Genomic DNA, 12448 nt, shown 5'->3' with positions numbered 1-12448 from the left:
AGGAAAGGCTTCTTTTATTCTTAATGCAAATGTGCAGGCTACATGATTGGAGTTGATCACACTGTGAATACTTAATTCAGATGGAAGTGTAGCTAATTAGAAGTGTTCTTCGAGATTTAAACTTCATGCGTATATCCACTTTATGCCCACTGTCCCCTCTCTGAAAGATTATGCTTTAAGCCTGTGATTGAAGAACTAGAGAAGTTTGTGTGTATTTCACCTTATGTACTCATGCATGAGTGAAGGTGGGATGCAGCCTTGCTCTCTGCAGATACTGCAAGGGTTGCTTTTTTTAAAGTGTTAATTGACTGACTGGGTGTGTCCATAAAAATCTCTTGTCACTGGTAAATAGCATCCCTTTTCTAGTCCAAAATGTCAACAGACTGAGAAACTCCAAGTACAAAGTGCTGCCTGTCTTCTGGTTAGGGTGAGGGAAGGTCTGTAAAACAAGCTGTATCAAAATAGTCATCTTTTGTGGCAGTGGATTCTTAATTATCTCACCAAGGCCCGCTGTATGACTACAAACTTGTTTTAAAGAACTGAAAGACAGGTTTTGAATGTAAGATTTGTTCTAATACAGTGATTCCAGAAAGTGGTATTCTTCTATCAGGGAGAAGGAAGGAACATGGAAATAAAAAGATAATACAGAAGAGGAATTGTATTTTAAAAACATAATGGTATATGGAAGCTAGGATGACACAGAGTTCTGTATCAGGTTGTTTACCTGTTGAAAGATCACCAGTGGTACTGAAATTGGTGCCTGCTTTTATAAGAAAAGGTGCATTGTGTTTGAACTTGACAGGCAACTTCGAGTGGTTTTTGAATATAAACATGTCAAAACATAGAGGATTGCTGGTCATCTCAGTAAAGTAAAACAGTCGGGGGACTTTGCGTCCATCCAGGTCCCAGAACAGGAGATACTGGCACATCTGTGCTGCCCAGAAGCACAGGAAGTTTTCATCCTTTGGAATAGAGACAGGTTAGAACTATCTTCCTGTGTGATCGTGTAGTTTCCATAATTTTAAATTGTATTAATAGCTGCTGTGCACTAAGAAATGTTGTATTACTCTGTTTCTAGAAAACTGGTTACCGAAGCCACCACCTGTGTCAGAAGTTTTAGCAGACTTTCAACCCCTGATCTGTTTGTTCTTTTTATGGTGAAGCTTGACAAGGTAGCAAGAGAAGCAAAACTATTTTTTTTTTTTTTTTAACCTCATTTATCTGACCATTGAAGCATTTATTTTAATTGTGGGTGAAAGAAATATCTGAATTTCCTACTTCATCAAGAAAATCTGTTATTCATTCAGGTCAAGCAACGTGAAGCCTCCCGCTCGTTCTGGAGTGGAATGATTTCTGTGGTTGATAGAGGATTTATGCACCTTTGGGGTGACAGCAGTGCACTAGCATATCTCCAGTTTCGAGCTGGTCCTGCAGACTGCTGTTCTTAAAAGACAAACTAACAGGGAAGAGATCAACTTCCTCTAACAGTCGTCAGTTCTGAAAGTACGATAGATGGCGAAAAGACCAATCATTATATTTGCAGGTTTAGGACTTTACAAGGCTGAAATAGTGACCAACATAACTCTATAGAGCTTAGGCAATATTTGGAGTTCTTTTTTTGTGTCTACCTGCAGACACTCTCATCTGGACCAAGGCTGCTTGTTCTTCTAACTACTGATACTGTATTGATTCTGCTTTTCTCTTACTCCATCTCCAAGAAACGCTTTTGGGTCAGGGCATCCTTGCTGATACAGCTGTAGTCATGTCTATTAACTGGTAGGGTAGTAATAAAAAGAGAACTTTGGCATGGGAAACAGTTCTTTGACTGGGATGAAAACATTGCTTCCAATGAGATTTTCTTTGGCATGGTCTCTGTATTTTTCTGCAGATTGGCTGAACTAATTGTTTCCTATTTGTGACCCAAGAATTGTTTCAGCAAAACCTGTCTGCTCTTGTGGATTTGTTCACAGAAGTGGAAGGCTTAATTTCAGCCGCATGCACTGGAGCATAAGTGGATGGGCTTCCTTCATGCTCTTTCCTTTTGTTGCTCTTTTTCTTAAAAGTTCAAGACACACAGATGCAGCAATTCTTCTTTGTTTAAAACTCACTATTATCATTATCAGTGGCAGAGTGCCCACTCCTCCAAACACCAGTCATTGTGTTTTGTACTTGATCTTGTGTGCTTCGTTCTTCAGAAGAAAAGCTAGCTCTTTAAAACCTGATGTGCAGGTGGCAAGGCTGAGGACAAAGCTTGCTGCTGGAGTAGTGAGAGCTTGTGCTATGGGATCTTCTGTTGACCTAAGAAAATGAGGGGTTTTGCTGTTATGTGCTCTGTTTTGTAAGCTGTGAAATTTTCTGGAGAGTCCTTCTCAAAGGTCAAAAGCAGAGCAGGCTACAAGTGGTGTATTCTGTCACTTAAGAGTGACTTTCCTTAAATGTCGTAAGCAGGCTTTGGTCAGTAGTTCTGTACGCAGCACTGAACTATTTCCTGTTACCTCCCCGGTATAATCCTGTCCTTCCCATATTCTATTTATAAGTGGGTTTAATGGCTGATTTTCCTTAGGTAGCTTGGAAGATGGCAAGCTTTTCTGTGGTAACCTGTTTTTACAGGGCATAATCAAAGTGATTCTTGGGGACAATGTTTGTCCATGAGATTAGTTCAGGACTAATGGGGATTTAAGCACTTCTGCAGTGCCATATCTGCTCCCGCTAGTGGAGTCATTGCAGGCTGTGGATGTGTTCAATTTTGAAAATCATTTTTCTGTATTTGTTGTCCTTCAGAGGTCCAAGAAGGTAGTAGAAAAGCTTCTAAATCTGTGCTGAAGAAACGGTGTGTGAAGGAAGCAATTTCTCTTCTGCACTGCTATGAGCTGTATCTTAGACTGGAGATCTCTGGGTATGCAGCTCCATCAGGCAGGGCTCGGGCACTGGTACAGAAGTGTGTCCATGAGAACGGATGCTGGAAATAAAACGGTGGATTTCACAAGCTGATACAGCCTAGCGTCACCCTCTAGTTAACTCTAGTTCACTTCAGTGGACTTAATGCAGTCCAGATTTAGGTAGCCCTTTCTGGGAGAAAATTGTATACATCCTACCTTGGAAATTTTCTCTATGAAAGGAATATCGGCACTCGCTTGTGAGAAGGGTAGTTTGTGCTCGGAAGATCAGTTCTACCTTTTACTGTAATATTTACAGTCTTATAATTTTGACTGTCTTCTCCCACGGGATTCCTCTTTCTGTTGGGGACAAGAAGCTAGGGTTGAAGTGTATAAAACCTGTAATATGAAAATGTAATACTAAACAGACTTGAATTCCACCTCCAAGTGTGGCAAGAGCTCATTCCTGTTGGAATGATGATCTGTCTTATAAACAGAGGATTTTGGATGGCTTGTCACTTAAACTGTTGTTTGTAAATGTCTTAACAGAGGAACCGCTCAATACATTTTTGCTGTTCCAAGGTTAGAACTGAAATGTTTGAGAATGCTGCAGAGACTGGTGTAATAATCCTTGTAGCCTGCCATAGCTGAATGCTTGGTGAATAGTCTTGTGCTACTCAAGTTTTATACAAGGTTAAGATCAGAATTGAGACTTGCAAACGCAATGCTAAACTCTCTGTTCTCTCAGTCCCAGATGCAAACCCAAGTGCAACAAGTGGGGATCGTACCGACGCAGGCAATGGCAACTGGACCAACAGCAGACCCGGAGAAGCGCAAACTGATCCAGCAGCAGTTGGTTTTGCTGCTTCATGCTCACAAATGTCAGAGGCGTGAGCAAGCGAACGGAGAGGTGCGGGCCTGTGCTCTCCCGCATTGTCGAACCATGAAAAATGTCCTCAACCACATGACACACTGTCAAGCTGGGAAGGCCTGTCAAGGTGAGAGCATGTTGCTGAAGCTACTCTTGCAAACAAGCTGTGTAAGGTTTCTTGCATATTTGTCAGCAGTGTTTCTCTTATTGACAAGAAGATCCCTATACCTGGCACAAATGAGTGCTAAAACTGGTTCTTTAATTAAACAGCAGCTCCCTTTTTCATTACCTTTGCCAGCTTCCATTTCTGAGCTGTCTGCGGTTGTCAGTTTAGAAAACAGAATGCAATATTTGCCCTTTAGAAGCATGATAGTACCGATGCAGCCTTGCAAGTGTCTTTTTCATCTCTTTTGTATAAAGAGAGTGTAATAGCCACCGTGTCTTTGTCTTAGATTTTTGTACTGGTTTCCTTCATTTTTTATGGCAGCATTAGTGGGTCCCAAAAAATGTTAATTGCATTTAGCTGTGTTTAGTTACATGTACAGTATGGCTTGTAAAGGAGAAAGAATAGAGTTGCTCTAAAAAATGAGTTAATTCAAAACCAGTTAACCAAGGAGTGACCTTAATTCTGTTGCTTTTCCTTGTTATAGTTGCTCATTGTGCATCTTCAAGACAAATCATCTCCCACTGGAAGAACTGTACTCGGCACGACTGTCCTGTGTGCCTTCCTTTGAAAAACGCCAGTGACAAAAGAAATCAACAACGTAAGTTGGCATTTTGCTGCTGTCATAATGGAATAATACTGTTAAAATAAAGTGACATACAGTGAGAAATAAACCTTGACAGCGTCCCAACAAACTCAATAGCTGTTTAATAATCTTGTATAAGGATGAATATACTAATGAGTTCTCCTTTCTGATCACTGAATGCAATTTATTACTTAAATACACAATAAATGAAAAGGGAAAATCTCATATCAAGCACATGTCTTTTTCTTAAAGGGTGTTGTAACTTCTAACTGCTGTTTTATTTTGAGGCAGGTCAATAGATTCCAGTTACAGTGCAGTTTTGGATGTAGGTAGGGTTTTGGGGAAGATAGAAGCTACTTCATTATTTTTCTTGCTGCTAGAAACAACATGCTAGTGATTAAGAATAATAAAAAAACGTTTGTAGCAACAAAAAAAATTCTTGTGCAGAAAAAGATCTGGTCTGGGTGTCTTAACAATTAAGCGTATTTAATGCTGGTATAGGCAAGCTGAAGTTCTGTAAATCATAGTGGTTTTGCCCATGCCAGTTGCTGGAATAGCTTAGCTGTTACTGATGCTCGGGGGCATTTCTAGTGCATTTCTTCTCTCTCACTTTGAAACAGAAAATACTGAGCTTACATTGGTAAGTTTGCTTCTCAGCAAACCCTTTGAAAAGATGCCAAGGTAGAACATTTTACAGCATAGATGCAGCAGTTCTAGAAGTCTAAGTAATGTTATGGCTAGGTATATTTAAATAGGGGTTAAGAAGTGGAAAACAGCTGGAGGACTTGAAAAGCTTGTATATGTGAATTGTGTTGGAGGCATTCTGGTAATTTCCATTTAGTCTGAGACTGCAGTGAGGAACCCTAATAAACCTTGGGGGACTGAGAACAATTAGGTTAGGTGAGATTAAGGCAGAGGAGTGGCTGTTAGGACCATCCAAATTATCCATTGAGCATGCTCTTGTGGTTTCAGAAGGGCTTTTTAACTTCCAAAACTGAAAAAAATAAGCTATTTGGAGGTAAGGATTTTGTTTTCATTTTACCAGACTTCTCCTTGGTAAACAAGATAGGTCTTGCGTGTTGAAAGCAGTAATTTGTTGCAAGTGTTTAGTTATGTTTGGCCTTTGAAAAATGTGTTGAAAGCTTTGCTTTTTAATGTGACATGGTCCATTTGTGCATAACATCCTTATTACACAGTTGTTATCAAAGTGCTAACAAAATCTAGCACAGCAGAATTGGTTTTTTTCAATACAAGCTGCTGTGGAAAAGTAGTTTGTGCAGTGTTTGTTTTTGTCTTATCAAAAAAGAAGGCACTTGAAAAAAAACAGTCCTTAAAAATAATTTTGTTATGGGATCAAATAGGATGTTGTTTGAATGCAACAGAATTATTATGGATAAGCGTAGAGCTTGGCTCTCTTGTTGCATGTGGGGGAGACAAATATGAAATCTTCTATTCAGTTAATCAATAATCCAATGGTAGTTACAATGAAAATTTGCAGTTTAGTGTGCTGGGGTGCAAGGCTCTTTGTTCTGGATTATGTCTCTGAATCATGCTTGTAACATGCAAGTAACACTTGTGGTTTGTTTGAAGATAAAAGATTAACTGAAAATACTTGTTTAGATATATTATAACCTAATATAATAATATTATAACCTAAGATGTATTACAACTTATTTAGATATATAAAACCCCTGTTTAGGCATTCAAAACCGTTTCTGAAAGGATCTGCAGTAATGTGTGCATTTGAAAACAGTGTGCCTGATAAAGTGAAAACTAGCCTAAGCTAGGTTAGTTTAGGATTTGAAAAAATTATTGTTGGCTCTCTTAGGAATAAATAATCATAGCATCTATTAAATTGGGGGGAGGAGGGGATCTGCATATGGCAGAATATGAGGAGAACATTAGAAAGGAAAAAAAAAAAAAAAAAAAGAGGGTAGTAACCCTCATTACTTTTGTCAGGCTGCCTTCCTTACAGAATGAATGACCACGTGGTGGTCATTAGAGACTTTGAGCCCTGGACTCTTCCTTCCTGTGCTCAAGCCTGTTTTACCATTATTATTTCAAGTCCTGTTGCATCTGTGCTGAGCTTTCAAGCGGCTCCTTTAAAGTGTGCTGATCTATTAGAAAGTTCTGCAGTTCAGCACTTCAGAAACGTTGCAGTATGGTGGCTTGAACCACTGTGCGTGGGAAGGGTGGAAGCATGTGCTCTTTGTAGCAATCTATTCCTACTCCTTGGGGGATTTTTATGCTACAGAAAGTCGTGGGTTTTAGCTTATTGCCATGGAGCTGTTTCTTTACAGGTATCTTACTCCTTGTTTTAGTGTTTAGATTCTTTGCAAGGAACATCCGTGCCAGCTTTCTTTTGTATAGCTTTTTTTCTAAGCGGTCTTGAAATGTCTTTTTTGTAATTGTTGATAGTAACATGACTTACAGGATATGCTGAAATTGTTCCTGTTCCACATGGTTCTTACTGTGTATACCATGTATACCTCGGGGGAGCGGGTAGGGGGAAACTGCAACACAAATGTTATTTCGTACATGCTAAAGCATTAAGCTTTTCTTCTGAATAGGCCAGTGACTCCTGTGCGTTGAAGTAATGACTTGAAATTCAGTTGAAATGTTTTGGGGTTGGAGGGCTGTTTTTGTTCGGAAGTACTTCTTGCTGCCTGCCGAGCCCACTGCAGTTTGAGTTATTAACGCTTGCAAACAGCTGTTGATATATTTCCTAGTTTTATAGCTCTATCATAACAGTTATTTTTCTGAAGATTCATCTTGCCATGCACATGGTTGAGCTTCTTAATTCTTCCGTTCCTGACACGGGCAGGTGTTTATTGTGCAACCAAACGGCTAGTGGGTATGCTTGCCCTTGCAGCCGTGCCTGTGGTGCTGAGTGTGCTGTGCTCACCGTTCATTATGACCTGGGCCATCCTCATGCAGTGCTTGATGTGCTTCGTTCCAGGATCAGGGGACACCAGAAAATCTTTGGGATTGCTGCTCAGCTGAGTGAGATTGGAAGGTGGGGTTGTGAACATGGAGCTAGTCTCCCCAAATTTTTTCTTGTAGGAAAAATGTAAATAAAATACAGTGAGGAAAAAGTTGGATTGACAAAGAATAAATTTGAGACAACTACTCCTCATATAAAAATGTGATTTTAAGGAAGACTTGGCCAGAAAATCCAGAGTATGTGGACTCGGGGATGAAGGATTGGGAATCTGATGAGGGAAATGAAAGTAGGGAGTAGGAACTGGCTGGCTGAGGGAACAGGTTATTGAATTAGGGCAGAAAGTCAAAGGAGACCTGGATGTAGAGCAATTGGAAACTAACCCTTTGTAGAGAAGGAAGGAATGCATGCATTGGTGTGCAGGGAAACATGTTAAGAAAGATTAGGCAGCAACTTCTTCACTAGAGCCTGTTTCTTGTGAAAACTGGAAATTTGATCCAGTTTGCTCAAGGCTTACTGTCAGTAAAATCTACAAATAAAATGTCTCTTGGGTTTTTTTCCAAGTGCTGGAAATCACACATAATGGTGACTTACCAGCTATCAGTTATTCCACTGAGCCACATAATAGATGGTTACCCCACAGATTAAAAAGTTCCATTCATTGACTAATACAATGCTAAACTGTGAAGGCTTTTAGTTTTATGCTTAACTTAAAAATTAAAATGGCATCGGTGGTGAAGTTTAAAATACTGACACTTCCTACCTTTAAGTTGCTAATAAAGTCTTTACTTACCCTGTGATTTGATTCATGGTACAGCCTTTAATTAAACAGTTGCATACACTTAACCTTTTGTGTACCTGCCTGATTTGGGGTGCAGGACAGGCCTGTGCTGAGGTGAGTCAAGGTCACCAGCTGAAGTTTTGCTCCAGCCACTTTGAGCTAGAATGGATGTAACGAGCAGAGCGAGGAGCTGCAGGACAGAGCGTTTAGGCTCTGCTGAACAAGTCTCAATTACAGAATTTGGAAGCAAAATGAAAAATCTAAATTGGACTTCTCAACAATGGATTAACGTGTTGCTTTCACTGGGGTGGTCAGGTTAGAGGAGTGCTGGGCATTCATACTTAAAATAGCATTAGGAGTCTGTGTTTGAAATGAATTCTAATCAGCTGGAGGGGTTCCCATCTAGAAGACATGAATGCAGTTTTGCTAAGGCAGCATTACCTGCTTTGCACACTGAAACAGGAATCCAGTAGATGACATAGTGTTTGACCATTTAGATTACATCCTAATGCATATGCCCAGGAGGGCCTAATCAGGGCTGCTCAGGAAGTTCTGGGGCTGCTTAACTTTTGCTTGTTTGAACTTTCACTCTTAAGATACATAAACACATGTGACTTTAACACTGGGACGTATGGAGCTCAGTTGTCTTCTGAACATTTAGAATGTGAATGGTCCTGTACAGAGCTGTCCTTACACTTAGCTTCTGTCAGGAGCTCATCAATGTCTGAAACATCAGTTAATAAAAAAAATCTCAGTAGACATTGCTTTGTGTAGCAGTGGCCTAATATGATAATTCCTGTTTCAGTGCTGTATTTATTTTAATTGACTTGATTTCCTATGGTATCTTCCACAGAAAGGACTGCATTTGCACTTGATCTGTCCAATATGGAAATTTAATACTCTCTTCCTTCATAATCTTGTTTGACAGATCGAGATAATGTTACTCATTCATATAAAACCAATGAACAGACACACAAAAAACCCCTTCAAAATCAGGTTCCTGATGTGAAAATACTCAATATAGTATGTTATTGAGTTGTAAAGCATAGAAAAGCTGAGACCAAAGAGTCAGAGCCATCATTGCCACATCGTGTGTACTGCTGGCTGTAAGAATGTAGTGTGTCCCCTAATAATAATACCTCAGTTTGAAGTGTTGAAGCCACATTTGGCTGTTCACCAGCTTCAGTGAGTTTTGCCTGCTTGACTAAATAGCTATGTGCACACGTGGGGACTTGTTGGAGATCATTAGTCTTTCCAAACTGCAAGTCAAAATAGTGGCCTTCATATGTTGTCCCCTTGCAGTGACGCTAGTATTTCTATGAACAAACGGTGAGGCTTTTTTCTGTTTAGAATAGATTCATTCTCCATGTTGTCACTTTTAAAGCAGTGTTCAGATTCTCAGCTCTGACAAATACCCAAACTGAGTTTTTATAACTAGTCTTTGGTGTGTGGCAGAAATAGAGATCTGGAAGTCTGATCTTGCTTAGGAAGACTTCTCTAGAATTGGCTGGATTGTGGTTCCTAAAGCTGCTCTAACACAAGGGCTGAACTTGTGCTTCATGGTGACGGTACCATTGCCAGAGCTCAGTCCAGAGCTGTGGGCGAGGGGTGGGTGACTCTCCAGGCTCTGCCTTAGCTTCGCTGTGAGCTTTGAGCCAAGCTTGTGATCCTCAGATCAGTGTCAGATTTTTTTACCCAGAAGAGTATGAGGAACGGTGGAACGCTTGGCTACCCTCAGTGGGTTGTCTAGAAGTCTTTATCCTCTTCCCAGCCTTCAGCATCACCTGTGGTCATTCTACTGTCTCCAGAGATGTGCCAACACTGAAAGTGAAGGCATTTTGTTGTAACTTTTCTGAAGAAATATAATCTTCTTTCTCTACAAGCTAAAATTTTTATTAGCTCCTGAAATGATCCTTTGCTGTCAGAACAGCCTCTGAAGCCTTTTGAGTTCCAGGGTGCCACAAGTTTTTATTTAACCTTTCTAGAGACTTCCTATTTCTTGGCTTGTGCTAGTGTAAAAGGCATCTTTTTCTTGGATTGTGTGATTCCAGCGTGCTGTGTGCAAGTCCAGTCAATTCATACAGTTGCTCTTTAATATGTTCTTTTGGTTTTGTTTTGGTTGTTTTTTCTTTAATGAAACTGATAGCATCTCGGTCAGCTTCTGTCTTTGTTTTTAAAGTGAGTTCAAAAGCTGTCGTGAGTGTGTCTGCGGAGTGTAAGCATATGTAAGCCTGATTTCTATGGTAAACCCAGTGTTGAAAATACTGCGAATTGTCTTTGGGGGGTGGGGGGAGATATTTTCTGTGGGCTGCTTATTCTGAAGAGGGGGATCTGTGACTATATTTATTTGTAGTTCTTTGGCAAATGAGAACAAATTGAATTCTCATCTGGAGAAGGAAAAGTCTGGACTCTGTAATGTGTGTGTTTTCTCTTGGATGGAAGCTGAAAGCATGTGTATCTTTTTCAGTGATTCAGTTTCCGTAGTGGGTAAGGATTTAAGAAAGCCTAGGTAGCGTTGTTAATGGCTCAGAAGGCTTGTTTTCATGATATTTTTTTCTTCTAGCCATGCGCCTCTCCTAATATTTTAATAAACTAGCTATTGTTGCCTATATTAAAAGCTATTATTGTTGCTATATATAGCTTACAAATTTGTAATGCACACATTTAATTAGTTGAGGGGTATCAGTTATCAAAATGCAGTGTCTGCTTAGTGAAGGATATACTCTCAAGTGTCACTCACCATGCAACATGTTATTACTTAGAATAGCAGCCAGAAGGAGGACCGAAAAGCAGATTTTTATTCACTTCTGGGTTTAGTAAAAAGTGCTTTTCCCTGTTGTTTCCATTTCCTGTCTACAGTGGAAATGGCTCTTCCATATGTCTGTGCAGTAAGAGAGGTTGGTTGGTTGTGGTGGTCATATAGGTCAATGAATACCTAAATACAATTATCTAAGTTGTTTACCGAAGCCTGTGGCAGGGTCATCCCCTTTCTGACTCTACAAATTACTTTAGATCTTGTCAGTACTATCTGAAACCCATCAGGGCTTTTCATATCTCTGAATAACTTGGGTTTTAGGGTAATTTGGCCTTCAGAGGATTCATCTAGTGACTGCTTGGAATGAAAATTTCTGCCAACAGATCTTCAGTATTACCTTTGTGTCCAAGGACACAGTATTTCTGCTGAACTCAGGATCTCTGTTCTGGAGCCAAATATTTTGACCTAAAATGGGATTGATGGGAAAGAGGGAAGTAGAGGAATTAATTATTTTTTCCCCCCTTAGTCTGTGTCCCAAGCATGAAAATCCTATTTAGCTTTATATGCGAGCCTATACTTTATGTATATTACAGTAATTATGGGCTTATCTGGCCAAAATTTACAGCACTTCTCTTTAGACTGCATGTATTAATTGCTAGGGTGGTTTCTGTCCTGTAGAATCAAAGGCTGAGTTTCCCCACTTGGCATCTCTGGTGTTGTTCTGTCCTTTGGCAGAAAAATATATACCATATAACTATATGCATGTTCTGTTGATTCTTGGCATGATTTGTTTTATTGTTTGTCTTCATTGATTTTCAGTTTTCTCTTATCCTTTCTGTTTTTTATAGCCCTTTTAGGGTCTCCAGCTGGTGGAATCCAAAATTCCATCGGTTCTGTTGGCACAGGCCAGCAGAACACTCCATCGCTAAGTAATCCTAATCCAATTGACCCCAGCTCCATGCAACGAGCCTACGCTGCTCTTGGACTGCCATATGGCAACCAGCCTCAAACACAGTTGCAGCCCCAGGTACAAGGCCAACAGCCGGCACAGCCTCAGGCTCACCAGCAAATGAGGACCATTAATGCATTGGGTAGGTGGAAAAAATACCAAGAAACTAAGGTGTTTAAATAAACTGAACGCTTGAATTTTTAGGATAGGCTAGTATTTCACTTGATCAGAGTAATGAATTTCTGTTCGTGTTGATTAATCACTTAAAATTATACTATTTATAAACACTACCATTCATTTACATTTGAATATTGGAAAGCTTTGAATATATTGCTTCTGCCCAATAGCAGGAGATTTAGTTTATTTGAAAATATAGTCTATAGCTTATTGATGTCTGAAGTGATTAGACAGAATTGCTCAAGGATTGGTTTAACAAGTATTTCACCTGTTCTAGCAGACAGTTCTGTCTCAGATGCTAATTTCTTTCTGGAATCTAGTTGTTTTCTTCTTTTTAGCTTATTTAACT

General features: G+C 39.8%; 1 protein-coding gene across 5 annotated transcripts in view; it reads left to right on the top strand.

Moving 5' to 3' along the window:
* CREBBP (CREB binding protein) overlaps positions 1-12448 on the top strand; it is a 97475-nt gene that overhangs the window by 43277 nt on the left and 41750 nt on the right. For all 5 annotated transcript variants that reach the window (XM_056338684.1, XM_056338683.1, XM_056338682.1 and 2 more), the window contains 3 exons: positions 3625-3874; positions 4398-4511; positions 11822-12064. In XM_056338684.1, the coding sequence (XP_056194659.1) occupies positions 3625-3874; positions 4398-4511; positions 11822-12064 (607 nt within the window). The remainder of the gene's footprint in view (positions 1-3624; positions 3875-4397; positions 4512-11821; positions 12065-12448) is intronic.

Source organism: Falco biarmicus, chromosome 4, assembly GCF_023638135.1.
Source record: "Falco biarmicus isolate bFalBia1 chromosome 4, bFalBia1.pri, whole genome shotgun sequence".
Taxonomy (NCBI): domain Eukaryota; kingdom Metazoa; phylum Chordata; class Aves; order Falconiformes; family Falconidae; genus Falco; species Falco biarmicus.
Note: the sequence above shows the minus strand (reverse complement) of the source record. Positions and strands in the feature narration are given on the sequence as shown.